This window comes from Myotis daubentonii, chromosome 3 (genome assembly GCF_963259705.1).
Source record: "Myotis daubentonii chromosome 3, mMyoDau2.1, whole genome shotgun sequence".
NCBI classification, from domain to species: domain Eukaryota; kingdom Metazoa; phylum Chordata; class Mammalia; order Chiroptera; family Vespertilionidae; genus Myotis; species Myotis daubentonii.
In genome coordinates this window covers 196,940,600-196,958,291 of record NC_081842.1, presented here as the reverse complement: position 1 = coordinate 196,958,291, position 17,692 = coordinate 196,940,600, and the positions used below count along the sequence as shown (strand labels likewise).

The following is a 17,692-nucleotide window of genomic DNA, read 5'->3' as shown; positions in this document are numbered from 1 at the left end:
TTCAGATGCTTGAATATCAGAAATGTAGCTCGCCTGTGATTAAAGTCAAAGTCTAAAGGTGGATTTACCTCCTATTTCATTATTTCCCCATTCTTGTATCTGCCTGGATTTTGAACCAAGAAACAAAATGCATTATCTTGATAATCTTTTTCCCAAAAACCTCTTCAAAAGCAAGAATAAGAATCCCTGCCATCGTTTGATCTTTACAACTGTGACTCAACATGTGATATCTAAACTTTGATTTTATTATTTATATAGAAAAGATATTTAGAGGAGCTTTTAAACTGCTAAAACTATAAATACAAAAACAATTCGTGTTTAAGGTCTTGAAAATTTTTGAGTGGTCTTTTTCTTACAGAAACTTTATGACTTTAGAGTTGTAAGATCACACCAACACACTTTTCTTTCAAAGAAATATGATGACTGTGTTTGCCCTTTGATATGTGTATTGAGTGCTCATAGGGTTCATTCCAGGATAGTGGGCGCTGAGGAAATGTGGTTCTCAGCAGAGTGTCACATGTGAGTTAAATTTGTTGCTCCTAAAAATGTTATAAGTACTAAAGTTTGTGAAGGGTTTACACTGTGACTTCTACTAACATTAGACTCACTTCCAAACCAATATGATTTATTGTATGTGGGAGAAAAGATGTGGAGTTACAGGTTGCTCCTGGGGGGGAAGTGTTTATAAACTGTGGGTATGTTGCTGATCTGTGATATAAGTCACAGCAGAGCAACGTTGAGAGCCATTACATTAAAGAGTAGTTATGTATGACCTCTGCTCTCTGATCCCCAATTTTCTTTCTTTTTTCTCTTTTTCCTGTGGATAGTTCTGAAAGTGTGAAGCAGAGGAATGATGTGTTTTACCTTCAACCCGAGCGTTCCTGTGTCCCGAATAGCCCCATGTGGTACTCCACATTCCCGATAGACCCTGGGACCCTGGACACCATGTTAACACGTATTCTCATGGTGAGGGAGGTACACGAAGAACTTGCCAAAGCCAAATCTGAAGACTCTGATGTTGAATTGTCAGATTAAAGCAGAAGTGGGGTTCCAATTTTCATACACATTGGTATGCACCAAACTGTGAATGCATCCAAGCTTTGGAAAACGATGTATAAGTCCAAGTCCCCTTGACTTGATTATAACATAATGGAAAATAGATAACTCGTGAACCACAGTGTGGATGTACAAATGAAAATTGAAGGAAAGAATGTGAACTGAGAAATGTTGTTCTTTGGCAGTGATATAGTTCTTAGACATCTTCAGAATGACTAACCAATTTCTCTGAGTGGTGCATAGTCTTATTTTGTTTGGGAATAACAAATTGTGGAATATTTTTAAGGAAAACAGTTATATAAAACTCTACCATAGTAACCTTAGACCTTAGAGAGGTAACTTTGGAGCGAAACCTTGGCTGCAATAGGCTACTTGGAGGCGCCCTATGTCAAAGTCAGGGGAGCAATAGTACAGAGCTAAGAGTGACATCAAATGAGGACCGTGGGACCCAGACTTGAAGAACCAATAAAAATACTGAACTTTTATTATAAGGCAGAGAGTGAAGGGGTCTTGATTTTGATTTTCACTGCCAAGCCATTTCTGTGAAGGATCGAAGCCTCTGTGCTTTGCCGTTGGCCCTCGCATCAGGAAGCAAGGCCTTCCCTGCTGTTCCCAGAATACTGTGTCCTTTTACTTCCTGGGTCTAGCCGTCTCAGCTGTGGGTCGATGTGGGTAAATTAAGGTAAAGCGGTTGAAACTCTGCAGTCCAGTTACACACAGAGAAGTACTGTGGAGCCATTAGACCCCGGGTGTCTTGAAATGTTTCTAGAAAACCCACTAAAATGCCCACTTCTCTGGGTGTCAGCCTTTATTGCTGCTGTCTCATGGCATGAGCTGTGGTGCACAGTAATGGGGGTTATCCTTTTGTTTTCATTTTATCCCCAAATGGCAGCTTTCCTTTCATTGTTTTATCTTCCTATTTTCTAAATAATTCCTCTTATTTTGTCTTTAGCACCAGTTTCTGGAGGCCTGTGTCATTTCAAAAAGGATAGTCTCTCTCCTAACTGGCAAACCTGTGGATGATTCCACAAAGACACAGTATTATTTAGCTATCGGAATTATGATAGAAAAGATCTTAGTGTGTTCCTGTACAAAGTATTTGGAAGATGACCTTGTGGTCCTAAGGAACTTGAAAATGGGGCTAGGATGCAAAGACACTGACTGTCTTTCATAGTCATAAGCAGGTCTTCTTATAGCATTATTCCAAACTCTAGCTGTTTTAGTGGTTTTCTGAGGATTGCAAGTCATAGTGTGTTTGACATATCGATCCATCTCCCTCATCTCCATTCTTAGTTCCTTCCCCACAAAATTTTGAATCAAAGCTTTTATGATGTTGGCTAATCACAAAACTTTAGCAGAGATTAACTTGACCCTAATAGAAATGAGAGAAGTCCAAAGTCTCTCAGAAATTTTAACCTTGAAATACGTTTAAATATGTCCCATTTTTTAGGTGGGAGTGGCAGGTTTTTGTTTTTTTTTAAATAAGTAAATGAAAATCATTTAACTACAATAAAAATTTAAAACTAGGCCTTTTGACATTGTGTACTTGATGGTTCTGTCCCTCAGCCTGTGACAAATTTCATTTTTGTTATGAGAACTGTGTAAAGAAGTAAATCCGCCCCAGTTCTGTATGATTTAATTCCATCTGTGTTTGTCATCTCTGATTGGAAAACTTCTTACTTCCAGACCTTGTTTAATATGGAGGAAAAAACAATTGAATTGTCTCATAAGTCTGCCAATAAACTGTCCAGAAACTTCAGGTGTAATAGTCCCCAATATATTCATTTTCTGTTTTGTATAAACACTAACATTTCCCTTTCTATTGTTGTATGAAAAACAAATATTCTTGGCACAGTAGAGAAATTGTTATAAAACACCAGAGAGGAAAAAGAAATCTGTATTTTTTAACTGAGAACAGCCAATACCCCACGTAAATGACTATATTGGGATTTAAATTGCATATTAAATCACAGAGTTCAAACCCTAAATTAATTCATACAAGAAAATATTGGTCATTCCTCATAAGCATAGCTGTTGATATGTGTCCAATTATTTGCTTTTAAAAATTTATTAAAATTATGTAAAATTACATTTTTTTCCAGGAGAGGGGAAAAAAAAAATCAAACACAGAGAAACAACTAAGTTATCCTTTCTGTTCTTTTTTTAAACCACTTTTGGGTTTTCCCCTTGCAGAAACTACAGATTATTCCCTTAGAATAAAATAGTATATTTGTATTTGATGGGTGAGTTATTCTTTTCTTTATAATTTTCTTGAAATAAATTTAAATATTTTTTTTCTGTTTGACCATATTGGTATGACCAACAGATGGTATATAACAAAGAAAGCAGTTTTCATAAAATAAATTATTTGGTATTTACTCTGTCCAGTAAACATATTGTTTCATTACAGTCTTTTCGGTTGTTTTCTTTCTTGCATCAAAAGACTTGTTCCCATTTTTAGTTAATTTATTAATTTATATTCAAAACCCTAAAAGCTAGAAATATCAGGTATATTGTATATATTTCACTTCAGGCAAACTTTTTTGAGATTTACAAAGCTTGCAGCCATTCAGCTCATACAATTTTGAAATTGTGGGATTAGAATAAAGAATATGTTCATTTTTAAGAATATTTACATATTTAATTTGGGAACGTGGGGCTAAATGGTATTTTTCTTAGATTTTAGAGCTATCTTTATGCTGTACAAGTATACTTTCAATTCCATATAAACTTTCTATCAAACTGCCCTTGTGGCATTCCTAATTTTGTAAAATAGAACTTTTCTAAAAAGTCTAAAGTAAAATGAATTTTTGCTAATGAATCCCAGTTTTCTGTTAAATTCAGACTTTAATTTTCCATGTTGGAAAGATTCCCTGTGGTACTGAGTTGAAATTTTAGGAAAGAATTAAGCAATAATACCCCCAATTCCTCTTGTCTATCATCATCATATGTTACTATCATTGAAAAAATAGAAGAGGTATTGTTACAGAATGGAAGATCCAAGGTTTTGGATGCTAGTCTTTTCACTTACTGGTTGTATAGCTTATAAATTATTTAACCTCCCTGTGCCTCAGTTTTTCTCACAAAGTGGAATAATAATAACTTATCATTTATGCCTGGCTTTCAAATGTTAAGTAAATATATATGTACCCCTGTATTCACTGCAGCATTATTCACCATAGCCAAGATATGGAAACAACCTAATTGTCTTTCAGTGTACAATTAAAGCTGTGATACATATATACAATGGAATACAACTCAGCTATATAAAAAAGTAGAATGTGTTACCTTTTAAACAGTTAGAAGAAAATTGTCCATTGCTACTTAGTGGAAAGCAGTAGGGACATGGGGAGGGGAGTACAGTAAGTAGAAATTGTGAAATAACAGCAGAAATAAGTTCTAAATTACAGTGAATGTAAACATCTTAAATTTAACTGAAGACAGATTCTCACCCTTGTTTTCCCATCTTTATTTACTTGCCCTTCTCTGCATAGAGACATTAGTGTTTAAGGAAGTAAAAGCATGGAGGAATTGGTGTGTGCCTGGAGCCCATGGAAGCCCGCTGGTGAGAGGTGCCACAGTGAAGCAGCGCAGCATCAGAGCAAATGAGGCAGTGAGTGGCTGGAATGGTTAGGAGACTGATTACATTGTGCAAATAAGTTAAACAATTGAGAAATAAGTACATATATCAAGCATAATGGGAGCCAGATTTCTCACTGTTTGAGAAAGGATTAATGAACGTGGAAAGGGAGAAGGCTAGGAAGAACCCTGAGATGCTGAATGAAATCGGAAGAGTTGCTATGAACTCATAGGTTTAGATAGACAGATAGATATAGTTGTTTATAGTGATATGAGTATCTATATATATAAAAGGCTAAGTGACCATCTGTCTTACTGGCTGGTAGGTATGACACGCACTGACCACCAGGGGGCAAATGCTCAATGCAGGAGCTGCTGAGCTGCAGTGACTTGGCAGCAAGTGGTTCTTGCTTGGTGGTTCTTGGGTGACAGTCGTGGGGCCGCGCGATTCCACCTTCGGCCATCGATTATGTTGTTGCTGGGGCACTGTCAGCCCCGAATCTGGTTTACTGCACACTGGTGTTTGCATTCCACACCCTTTGTGACAGCAACTTTGCAGAGTGCCCTCTTCACTCCGGGACCCCTCTGGGGATGTCAGAGAACCAGTTTCGGCCCAGTCCCTGCAGGCCAGGCCAAAGGCCCCCACCTGCTGGAGGGACCCCACTCACTCTACCGCGGTGCCACCCCAGGTGTGGCCAGCTGGGGAGGGACCACGGGAGGTTGGATCCAGGGCGTGTCCGGCCCATCTCACCCAGTCCTGCCCCACTGGCCACCGTCTAATTTCCTTTCAATGTGCACGAATCCGTTGACCGTGTCACTAGTGTGTGTGTGTGTGTGTGTGTGTGTGTGTGTAATGGATTGCTTGATTCTATCCACTGACATGGTATAGAAACAATTTTACCTTGGTAGCAATAAGCATACCAAGAGCTAAGGCATGAGGGCTCAATGACTGATTCCAAGACTGGGGAACGAAAAAGATAATCCTGGAATATCTTTTGAGTATGTAAATGCTAAAAGAAAAAAAAAAAAGTAGGGATGTGTCAGAAGGAAATATGGAGGCAGCCAGAAGAGGTTTCCATTGGACGATTTGTGTATCAGATTACAAACTAATGAATAAAATAGGAATTCATGAGTTGATACTGATATAAATGAGTAAAAAATTTAAAAGACTGGATAAATTTAAAAAATCTAACAAGGGTAAAAGTGATGCAAAAACATTAGACAAATATTAAGAGATATCTGGGGAAAGCAATATTCATAGTATCTGATAAAAAAGATTTAATACAACAAAGAAAAAAGGTGGGGGATTACATACTGATAGAATTAATGAAAACTATAAATATGGATATTACTATACTTTATAAATAGCCTGAAAACTAACAAAAGTTTGGGTAAAAGGGAGGATGGATAACCCTTGGAATAAAAAGGGAAATGAGAAAGCACTTACAATGGACTAATGAATGATAAAATTATTATGTATGAATCTGGGAACACAGCAGAAGCAGAACTGAGAGGGAAAAATTAGATTTAAAATCATGTTTCCTTTTCATGAAATCATTTTCAGGGAACAAAGATTAAGAATGAATAAAGCAATCATTCAATTCAATAATTTAAAGAATGAACAACAGGGGAAAAAAGAAGAAAACAGTAATAAAATCAGAAAAAATGGAAAAGAAGACTATCATATATGGCCTTTATTATGTTGAGGTACTTTACTTCTATACAATTTTATTGAGTGTTTTTATCATAAATGGATGTATGTTTTCAAATGCTTTTTTTGGCATCTGTTAATATGAGCATACGAGTTTTATTTTGTTAATGTGGTATATCACATTGATTTGTGGATGATGAATCATCTTTGCATCCTTGGCATGAACCCCATTTGATCATGATGTATGATCCTTTTGATATATTGATTTGACTTGTATTTTACTTAGGATTTTTGCATCCTGTTCATCAGAGATGTTGGCCTGTAACTTTTTTTTGTATTGTATTGTCTGGTGTTAGTATCTGGGTAATGTTGGCCTTGAAAAATGAATTGGGAAGTATTTCTCCTCTTGAGTATTTCTAGAAGAGATTGAGGAAGTTTGGTAAAATTCACCAGCGTGTTGTGGGAAGTTTTGATTACTCTTTCTATTTCCTTAATATAATGATTGGTCTATTTAGGTTTTACAGTTCCTCATTTTTCAGTCTAGAAAGGTTGTATGCTTCTAAGAATTTGTCCATTACTTCTAGGTTATCAAATTTGGTGCCATATAGACTTTCATAGCATTCTTGTATACTCCTTTGCATTTCTGTGGTAACTTTTCATTCTTTGATTTGATTTGATTTCATTAGTTAGTTGTTCAGTAGCATGTTTAATCTCCACATACCAGGTGTACCGGTTAATAATGCGGAGTTTTTTCAATAGATGGAGTTACACATATGTTGAGATATATGCAATTTGATATGTATGCTATTTCTTCTTTGAATCAATAGTTAGTTGTTCAGTAGCATGTTTAATCTCCACATACCAGGTATACTGGTTAATACGGAATTTTTTCAATAGATGGAGTTACACATATGTTGAGATATATGCAATTTGATATGTATGCTATTTCTTCTTTGAATCAATAGTTAGTTGTTCAGTAGCATGTTTAATCTCCACATACCAGGTATACTGGTTAATACGGAATTTTTTCAATAGATGGAGTTACACATATGTTGAGATATATGCAATTTGATATGTATGCTATTTTGTTGTATTGACATCAAGCTTCAAAACTTCATATGTCAAATTTGCTGAAGGTGTTAACATCATAGATATTTTTACACTTAAAAATGTTGAATTTTCTGCCATAAAAAGAGCATTTGCGATAAGTTATAATTCATTACTTTATTTTGAAGAAAAGTGTTGCTGAATACTCCGGGAAGTTTATGGTGAACATGCTCCATCTCAAGATACTTGTGAATGCCGGTTTAAACTCTTTAAAAATGATGATTTTGATGTGAAAGACAAAACATTCAGGTCAACTGAAAAGTTTGAAGGCCAACAATTACAAGCATTATTGGGTGAAGATGTGTGTCAAACTCAAAAACAACTTGCAGAAAGATTAAATGTTGTTCAGCAAACAGTTTCTGATTGTTTACAAGCAATGGGAAAGATTTTAAAGGAAGGAATATGGGTGCCACATCAACTGAACAAAACACAAATGGAAAACCGAAAAGTCGTCAGTAAAATGTTGCTTCAACGGCACGAAAGGGAGTCTTTTTGCGTCGAATTGTGACTGGCGATAAAAAGTGGGTTTATTTTGAGAATCCCAAATGCACAAAATCATGGGTCGATCCAGGTCAGTCATCAACATTGACTGCAAAGCCAAATCGCTTCGGAAAGAAGACAGTGCTCTGCGTTTGGTGGGATCAGGAAGATGTGGTGTATTATGAGTTTCTAAAACCAGGTGAAACTGTTAATGCTGATCATTGACAACAAATAATCAAACTTGAACCAGGCTTTGATCATGAAATGACCAGAATGGGCCAGAAGACACGGCAAAGTAATTTTGCTTCATGATAACGCACCATCACACACTTCAAAACCAATTAAAGACACTTTAAAAGATCTTGCCTGGGAAGTATTAACCTACCTGCTGTATTCACCAGACCTTGCTCCTTCAGATTACCACTTGTTTCGATCAATGGCACATGCTCTTTCTGAGCAGCACTTTCAAAATGTATGAAGAAGTGGAAAATTGGGTCTCTGACAAGAAAAGTTCTATTGGGACCGTATCCACAAATTACCTGAAAGATGGGGAAAATGTGTAGCTAGCGATGAACATTACTTTGAATAAAGCACTTTTGATGTTTCTCTTGAAATTATCATGTTTTCTTTGATTACAAAATCCGCATTATTAACCAGTACACCTGGTATTTGAGGTTTTTCTGGCTTTCTTTTTCTGGTTGATTGTAGTTAGAAAATATATTTGGTATGATTTTCATCTTCTTAAATTTATTGAGAATAGTTTTGTGCCCCAACATATGGTCTATCCTTGTGCACTTCAGAATGTGTATTGTGTTGTTTTAGGAGGGAAAGTTGTAGAATATCAACTAAGTCTGTTTGGTCTTATGTCATTTAAGGGTATTTTCTTATTGACTTTTTGTCAGGGTGATCTTTCATTGCTGTCAATGGGGTATTAAGGTCCCCTGCTAGAATTGTAGTTTTATCCTTTTTTTTTTTTTTTTAGGTCTGCTGGTAAATTATTCTATGTATTTTGGGCTCTCATCAGGTAGGGTCCATATATATATTTGTTATTTCTTCTTGATGAGTTGTCCCCTTTATCATTATAAAATAGTCATCGTTGTCTCTTACCTTTATCTCGAAATGTATTTTGTTCGATATAAGTACTGCTACACCTACTTTTCTGTGGATGCCATTTGCTTGAAATATCATCTTCCACCCCTTCACTTTGAGCCTATGTTTGTCTTTGTAGTAGTCTCTCACAGGCAACATTATAGTTGAGATTTGTTTTTTAATCTGTCTCACTATTCTATGCTTTTTGATTGATAAGTTTAGTTCATTTACATTTCAGGGATTATTGATGTATGAAATTTATTATAGACTAGGGGCCCGGTGCACGAAATTCGTGCACTGGGTGTGTGTGGGGGGGAGTGTCCCTCAGCCCAGCCTGCCCCCTCTCACATACTGGGAGCCCTCAGGCGTTGACCCCCATCGCCCTCCAATCGCAGGATCAGCCCCTTGCCCAGGCCTGACGCCTCTGAGAGAGGTGTCAGGCCTGGGCAGGGGACCCTCATTTCCCCCCATCACTGGTTCTGCTCCCAGCCCAGGCCTGATGCCTCTGGCCCAGGCGTCAGGCCTGGGCAGGGGACCCAAAGACCCCTCCGATTGCTGGCTCTGCCCCTTGCCCAGGCCTGATGCCTCAGCCAGAGGCATAGACCCCCATCACCCTCTGATCACCTGATCGGCCCCTTGCCCAGGCCTGACGCCTCCACCAGAGGTGTCAGGCTTGGACAGGGGACCCCCATCTCCCCCCGATCACTGGCTCTGGCCCCCGCCCAGGCCTGAGGCCTCTGGCCCAGGAATCATGCCTGGGCAGGGGACCCCCATCTCCCTCTGATCGCTTGCTCCACCCCCCGCCCAAGCCTGATGCCTCTGACCCAGGCTTCAGGCCTGGGCAAGGGGACCATCATATCCCCCCAATCCCTGGCTCAGCCCCCCGCCCAGGCCTGATGCCTCGGCCAGATGAGTTGACCCTCATCACCCTCCGATCACCAATCACCGGATCGGCCCCTTGACCAGGCCTGAGGCCTCCAGCAGAGGTGTCAGGCCTGGGCAGGGGACCCCCAGCTCCCCGTGGTTGGAGGCTCCACCCCTGCCCAGGCCTAACACCTCTGGCCTAGGCGTCCGGCCTGGGCAGTGGGGACCTGCAGCTGCAGCGGCCCCGTGATCGTGGGCTTCGCTTTAGGCCCAGGCAAGGGACCCCTAGCTCCCGGGACTGCCAGCTTTGACCGTGCCCAGCTCCCATCGCTGGCTCCACCCCTACTTCCTGCTATCACTGGCCAGGGCGGCAAAGGCGCCTGATTCTCTGATCATGGCATGGGGGCAGGGCAAAGGTGGCCCTGGGGCCGCCTTTGCCCTGCCCCCCAGCTCTTAGCTCCCCCCTGGGTTTCCAATCATTGTCAGTGGCAGGGGGCTTCTTCCTGCTTTCCCTTTCGCCTCCCTGCATTGTGCCTACATACGCAAATTAACCGCCATCTTGTTGGCAGTTAACTGCCAATCTTAGTTGGCAGTTAACTGCCAATCATAGTTGGCAGTTAATTTGCATATAGCCCTGATTAGCCAATGAAAAGGATATCGTCGTACGCCAGTTACCATTTTTCTCTTTTATTAGTGTAGATAATTTATCTTTTCTTGTTACTTTTGTATCTGTCTTTTTCGCTCCTTGTGATTCTGTCTGCTATTTTAGTTTGGTGGTTTTCTATATTTTTTTTCTCATTTCCTCTTTTTTATGTTTGGAATCTCAGCTCTGGATATTTGTTTTGTGGTTAGCATTAGGTTTATGTAAAATGTTTCATACATATGGTAGTCCTTGTTCTTCTGATTCAGTCTTATCTTCATTCACCTGTACCCACTCAAGTCACTTTCCGCCCCCCTTTTGTGATTTTGCGGTCACAAATTCTTCCTTTTTATGGTATTACCAAATTGCAGTAGCATCCCTTCACCGCCCCCATTAACCTTTGTTATAACTGTTTAATATCATATTCTGAAGTATGAAGTTTCCTGTTTCTGTCTGTTAGTCATCTTACTCAGTTTTGTATACCTTTGTCTTTTTTTCTTTTTTTTTTCCAATAAAAGAGCTACTTTCAACAATCCTTGTAATGCCGGTCTTGTGGTGATAAATTCTCAGCTTTTGTCTGGGAAAGCCTTCATTTCTCCTTCATATCTATAGACTAACTTGCTAGATAAATTACGCTTGGCTGATGGTTCTTTCAATATTTTGAATATTTCCTTCCATTACTCGTGTCTTGTTATGTTCCACTGTGAAATCTGATCATATAATGGGGTTTCCTTTGTAGGATAGTCTTTTTTTCCTCCCTGACTTCCTTGGAATTCTTTGTTACGGATTTTTGACAGTTTGAATAAAATGGGTCTTGGAGAAGGTCTTTTTGCATTGATATAATTAGGTCTTATGTTCACTTCCTCTATTATAAAGTTCAGTTCTTCCCATAGGCTTTGGAAAGTTCTCTTAAATTATTTGAGTAGGCTCTCTGTCCCTTTTTCTGGTATACTTGTTATCCTTTTACTAGGGGCCCGGTGCACAAAGATTCATGCATGGGGGGTGGAGTGGGTCCCTCAGCCCGACCTACACCCTCTCCAATCTGGGAGTCCTCAGGGGACCCCTCTGGGGCTGCCATCAGAACTATTCCCAGAATTCCTGGTGCTCCCTCACTGGGAGCAACCGAGGGAGCTACATCCCCACAAGCTGCCGGCTCCTCCACTTCTCTCCGCCTGGTGCCTGTGTATGCAAATTAACACATCATCTTTGTTGGGGTAATTTGCATATTCACTCCTGATTGGCTGGTGGCTGGCGGTGTAGTGAAGGGACAGTCAATTTACATGTTTATTATATAGGATTGCTCTTTCTAATGTTGGATAGTTTTCACAGTTCTTTTTGTTTCTTTGTTAATCCTCACCCAAGGATATTTCTTCTATTGATTTTTAGAGAGTAGAAGAGAAAAAGGGAGGGGAAGAAACATCTATGTGGGAGAGACACATTGATTGGTTGCCTCCTGCACATGCCCCAACTAGGGCAGGGATCAAACCTGCAACCTAAGTATGTGCCCTTGACTGGGAATCAAACCTGAGACTCTTCACTGCATGGGCTAATGCTCTAACCACTGACATAGGCAAGGACATAGAGTTCTTTCATTTTAAACTCTCGGTTCTCTTCTCCCTCCTGGGTCATTTCTCGATTTCCATCTTCGAGCTGTTTCTCTCTTCCATCTGGTCTGCTCTATTTTCATTGCTCTTTAATGCATTCCTTAACTCATTTATTGAGTTCTTCAGCTCCAGAATTTGTTTGGTTCTTTTTATAGTTCCATTCTCTTTAGTAAAGTACTCCTGTTGTTCATTAGCTCATTGAACTGCCTTTCTGAGTTTTCTTGTATATCATAGAGTTTCTTCATAGCTGCAGTCTTGAATTCTGACATTTAAACCACCATCTTCCATGACTTTGAGTTTGATTTCTGGACATTTCATTTTGTGTGTTCCCAAGTTACCTTGGATGGTCATGTTATTTGATGGATTCTCTATCTGTGCACTTGAGGTAGTGAACTTTTTTGTTTACTGTTTTCAACAGTTCAGCAGGTTTATTTTCCACTAGATAGTGGTATAGCACAAGTTTTTGTTTTCTTACCTGCAGTATTTGAGACTCTATAATCACAATAGAGCAGCAGTGCTTTTGTTAAGAAAAATGCCATGTACCTATGTGAGTTAAGGGGCACCCACAGGAATATGGTGGATGGTAGAGAACTGATTTTCTGAGCTCCCAGAATTACCTACTTTTCACTAATGGCTGCTGTCACTGCTGGGTGTTTTTTGGTGGGGTGGGTGGGGAGGGAAGGGTGTCTCAACTGCCTCTACTAGGCTGTGCTGGGATGTGTGGGACAATGGAGGCAGGTTTGTAATTTCACGGTTCTACCCCCTGCCTGCAGTGGCTGTCAGTACTGCTTTGCTGTGTAGGGCAGCATAAATCCTGAGTGACTGTTGTGGCAGCCTGAGCTGAGGCATCATTGTCAACCCTAGTAATTTACTTGGGCCCAGGGAGACCTGTGACAGAAGCAAGCCTAGACCCATAATTTTTTTTATTTTTGGTCTTTATTTTTTTGTTAATCCTCACCCGAGGATATTTTTCCATTGATCTTTTTATAGAGAGTGGAAGAGAGAGGGAAAGACAAAGAGAAACATCGATGTGAGAGAAACACATTGATTGGTTGCCTCCTGCATGCACCCTGACCAGAGCCCGGGTGAGGAGCAGCGTGCAACCAACGTACGTGCCCTTGACTGGAATCAAACCAGGGACTCTTTGGGTCTGCAGGCCAACACTCTATCCCCTGATCCAAACTGGTAGGTTTAGGCCCATAATCTTAACATGAGTTTTTGTTTTTAATATATTTTTATTTCTCTCATAACAATCCAAAGGCTATTCTTATAGGGCAGCTCTCTTCCAGATGGTGGTTCACAGGAAGGTTGTTCCCCAAGTGCGCCTCTGCTCTGGCCAGCAGATAGAGGAAGGGAGCGGGAGTCACAGAAAACTTTAATGGGCCAGGGCTGAAGATGGAAATCTCTTCTGCCCATATTGTGCACAAGTCTGGAAATGTAGATGAGCTGTGTGTCTTGGAAAAGGACCTTGGTTTGGTGAACAGTTGGTCTCGCTACACCCAACTTCAGGGGTCTCTCCCTGCAGTGGTTAAGAGGTACCGGGTCTCTGGGTACTTTACCTCTTTGTCTACCAAACCCAACTTGCTATTTCCCCCTAGTCCATGACTTGGTATGGCTTCACAAATTATAGGAGGATTTAATAAAAGTTCAGCTAAATATTCAAAAGTCAAAACCTCCTGTGTGTTCCAGGTATCAGTGTGTTTTAAAAGGTGCTCAGGTGATTCTAATAGGCAGTCAGCATAGGACCCACAGCTATTGGTGCCAGAATGTGATAGCTTAGAAGTGAGAAGGGGTAGGAGAGGAAAGGTTAGACTAGGGCAGATTTGAATCTGCACTGAGAATTGGATAGAAAACTGGCCAAGACCTGTCCTTTGCATGAGATAAAAAAAAAGCCTGATCAATACCCTTCAATGTCAAACCTGAGCAATTCTTAAGAGTCCCTTTACCCACTTCCAGCGGGAGGCACAACAGTAGACAGCCACAGCCCCAATGCTGGAAATATTGGAAACTTGGTAGCCACCACCAACCCCACCCCCAAACTGAGGGGTAAGTAGATGAAAGGGGTTATAGTCATGGTTTGGGCATAATGAAAGAATGTATAGGCCCCTTAAACCGATCAACACAGATTCCACAAATGTCAAGGGCCTCCTCCATGCTCCTGAAACTCTTTTTTCCAGGGACTGATGGCCCGACTGCATGCACCTTCTTTCCATCCCATTTTCAGAGAGTAACTCTCAATGTATGTGGCCACTTCTTCAGCGCCTTCAACTTATCAGATGGGCCAAAGGGAAGTTGTAAGGACAAGGATCAGTCTCTCCCCAAGCAGGAAGGCCAAGGCTGCAGCCTTCCAGCCCTAGGAGTTTCCTTTGAGTTTTGCTTCCTGGTAAGTTTCCTCTCTGTGCACAGTACCTAGTGGGGTTCCAGAAATGCAAGGATGCCTTCTATTTGGTGTTCCTTCTGGCTGTTCTAGGAAGGGCCCCACACCCTGGGCATTAGGCCCTGGGATAAGGGGGAGCTGCCTCCCTAAAAGCCAGGGCAGCTGGCCAGCAGGGGCTGGGAGGGATGCACTCCTCCACCAGCAGCCAGGCAGCTGTTGAGACACAACCCCAGCACCATTGGCCACAGTGTTGATGCCAGTCCCACGACTTCCCTGCTGGAGGTCATCACCTCTCAGCGATGCACCGGTGGCTGGACAGTACAGGTCAGTGATGGAGCACAGCAGGAGAGTCAGCAGGCACAGGTACCATTAAATAGCATGTTTAATCATCTCATAACAGACAGTAGTATAAACTGTAAGCTTCTTTTTAAAAAGTCACCCTCCCGCCACCCAAAGCTCCCATTCCTCAACACCCAGACATCGTATGAAGTCTCTCTTCCAAGGAGCTGAAAATCTTTCCAGGTCAGGGTCGCCTTGTGAGTAGCCAATACACACACACGCGCGCACACACAGACACACGCAAGGGACACAAAGAAGAACACGATGGGGCAGTCACACACATGCGCTCCCATGCCATCACATTCCAGTCAGCTGTGGCTCTCTGTGCTCAGCCAGCGCTGGTCAGGAGGAGATGGGGAGGCGGTCTGTGTCCAGCCTCGCTGCTCTGACACTGCAGCCAGCTCTCTCTTACCCTGGGGCCAGACACCATATCTGCACCACCAGCCCGGCATCTGTGGTGAGGAGAAGGGGGCGCCATGTCCTCTGGACCCAGTGATCCCAAAGAAGAGAAGAATGTAGGGCAGGCTCTTGTAGACTGATAGTGCTTGGTTCTGTACCCAGGCGTGGGGGGCACAGCCAGTCCTCCCTGTGCAGGTGCTCTGGGAGTGCAACACTGCCAACAGGGAGCTGGCTGTGTCCACCCTTAGAGCAGGGGAGGGGTTTGCAAAAACGGAGGCCCTGAGGTGAGGATATGCCGGGCGAAGGGGAGGTAAGAGGGGGAGGGGAGACTACCAGACAGGTTTAAAGAGGAAACCTCTTCATTCACAGCTTTGTTCAGAGTTCCTGGAGAATGTCTGTGGATCCAGGTATCAGCGGCTCTGGTTGTGGATGATATGGGGGGAGTTGACCAGCAGATGCTGGCAGAACAGCTGCCCACTGAAATGGGAGGTTTGAGAACCAGCCTGGCAATGCTCTGGACCCCAGCACTGCCAACCCCTACCCTGAGGAGACAGACCAGGTGACTGGCTATAAGAGCTCCTCCCGTGGGCTCTTGGCCTTAAGTGGGGTCTGTCCGTTGGGCACGGAGCCATTCTGACCATGCAGGAGTTTGCCCTTCTCTCTGTCTGGCCACGTGAAGATGGCATCATCGCTGTCCAGCTCCGACTCAGAGTGCATCAGGCTGCTGCTCAGCATTGGGCCTTTCTGTTTGATGCCTGCAAGGGAGATAAGGGACTCCAGCATCAGGAGCACCACCCTCCTCCCAGCCTGAAGAGCAGAGGGACAGGGAGTCATGGTCCTCTCTCCCTGCTGGGAGGGGCAGACAGGAAGGAGGTGGCCTCCTAAGTCCTCCCAGTGCTGGCTAGCTGGAACAGCCCTATAAGGGAAGTCAGAGTAAATGAGACCAACAGTTCCAATGCTGATTGTTTATCTCCAGTTTTGGTTAATGCCACCCAATGATATTCTCTCTCTCTTAAATGTGCAATGTTTTATCTCCCTTTATGAATAGGGTGGAATTCTTGGGAGGCAGGAAAGCACAACAAACAAAAATGCAAGCTCTAACGCTTTCTCGGTGTGCTGGCTCAGCATGGTATGAAGTGCTTGCCAGTTTCAGACACTGAGTCAGCCTGGACTTCACTCTACAGAGATGTTTGCACTGGCTTCAATGAGCGGGACCGGAGGCGGGAGAGCAGGCACATGGCTCGGGAGGGCTCTCCTGATGGGAGAGTCTGACTAAATAGGGACTCTGAGACAGTTTTCCTAGCGATCAGCTCATCAGAGTACGCAAACAAGGGCCCATGAGAAGCACTTGAGGTCAGAAAGGATGTCTGAGATTCTCCAAGCCCTGGAGGAGGTCACTTTTACTACTGTCCCTGTGGCTGCAGAGAGGCCACACTGTACAATGTGGTCTGGCAGTGGCTTTAGGGCAGATCCTGTCCAACAGCAAGGCGGCTTGGGCTCTGACTGGCACAGATAATATTCCAGAGAAAGCAAAAGGCAGGCTGAGATAGCACAGCAGGATTGGAAATGGGACCTTTTTCCAACAGTGAGAATCCAGCTTGGCAGTGCTCTGAGTCCAGGCACTGCCCACCCCCAAGAGCTAACCTATCCCCTTTCTTAAAAAGGTGAGTAGTCAGATGAGGTATCTGAGCCCTCATCATCCAACAATCACTTTTCCTCCCCGGGTCCCACTCAGATCCCCAGAAGACACTGAATGTCCTAAGATGATTCAGAACCATTGTGCCCCTTCCTCACCAGACATGCCTGAAGTCTGTGAATGCTGAGGGCAGCCAGACTCGGACTGCATCTGGGGACCATCTCGGGTACAGTTCTGGGACATGACTGCCGAGCAGCAGGGCCAAAGAAGAACCCTCCGCATCTTGGGCTTCTCCAATGTGGTGGGATTGGCCAACATAAGAACCAAGCCCAGGTGAGGCTCAAGGTCCTCATACCCCTGCTTTGCCCCAGTAGATGAAATACTCACCCCTGCCTCTCTGTGCCCTCTGGGGGCTTTCTCCAACCAGTCCCCACTCGAAGCTTCCCTTCTTCCCCACAGCCCTTCCGGTCCATAGCTGCAGAGGACAGGAGCCTGAGGGGAGACAAATGCTCCTGGCTCCACAGTACATAGCACTACCCAGGGTCCTCCCATTGTGGGCTTCTGCTCTGCTTAAAGAGGTGAGTGGCCTTCACTCACTACACAGCACAAGCTGGGAAACTGGTAACATCAATGGGAGCTGAACAGACATCTATGACTCAGCAATTCCATTCCTAGGTCTACACCTAACAGAAACTCATACATATGTCCACTGAGGACATGGCAGAGGAACATCTATAATGCCACTCCTCTTAACAGCCAAAAATAGAAAGAAAGCAATTGCCCATTAACAATATGCCCGACGAATAAAAATATTCAGACTGGAAATTATCCTATATAATAAAAGCCTAATATTTAAATTGACCAAACAGCG

At 42.7% G+C, this 17,692-nt stretch overlaps 2 protein-coding genes across 17 annotated transcripts in view; one reads left to right on the top strand and one right to left on the bottom strand.

The window, feature by feature from the left end:
* The window catches only part of ZMYM4 (zinc finger MYM-type containing 4), a 124,644-nt gene extending 121,179 nt beyond the window's left edge, over window positions 1-3,465 (top strand). For all 8 annotated transcript variants that reach the window (XM_059690226.1, XM_059690227.1, XM_059690231.1 and 5 more), the window contains one exon: window positions 828-3,465. In XM_059690226.1, coding sequence (XP_059546209.1) covers window positions 828-1,035 — 208 coding nt within the window. In that variant the 3' untranslated portion in view covers window positions 1,036-3,465. The remainder of the gene's footprint in view (window positions 1-827) is intronic.
* An 11,346-nt stretch (window positions 3,466-14,811) lies between these two features.
* The window catches only part of KIAA0319L (KIAA0319 like), a 127,170-nt gene continuing 124,289 nt past the window's right edge, over window positions 14,812-17,692 (bottom strand). For 8 of the 9 annotated variants that reach the window (XM_059690241.1, XM_059690234.1, XM_059690235.1 and 5 more), the window contains 2 exons: window positions 17,209-17,313; window positions 14,812-15,940 (listed from right to left, as the gene is read on the bottom strand). In XM_059690241.1, the coding sequence (XP_059546224.1) occupies window positions 15,753-15,940; window positions 17,209-17,313 (293 nt within the window). In that variant the 3' untranslated portion in view covers window positions 14,812-15,752. The remainder of the gene's footprint in view (window positions 15,941-17,208; window positions 17,314-17,692) is intronic. The other variant, XM_059690239.1, reaches the window with a different exon arrangement.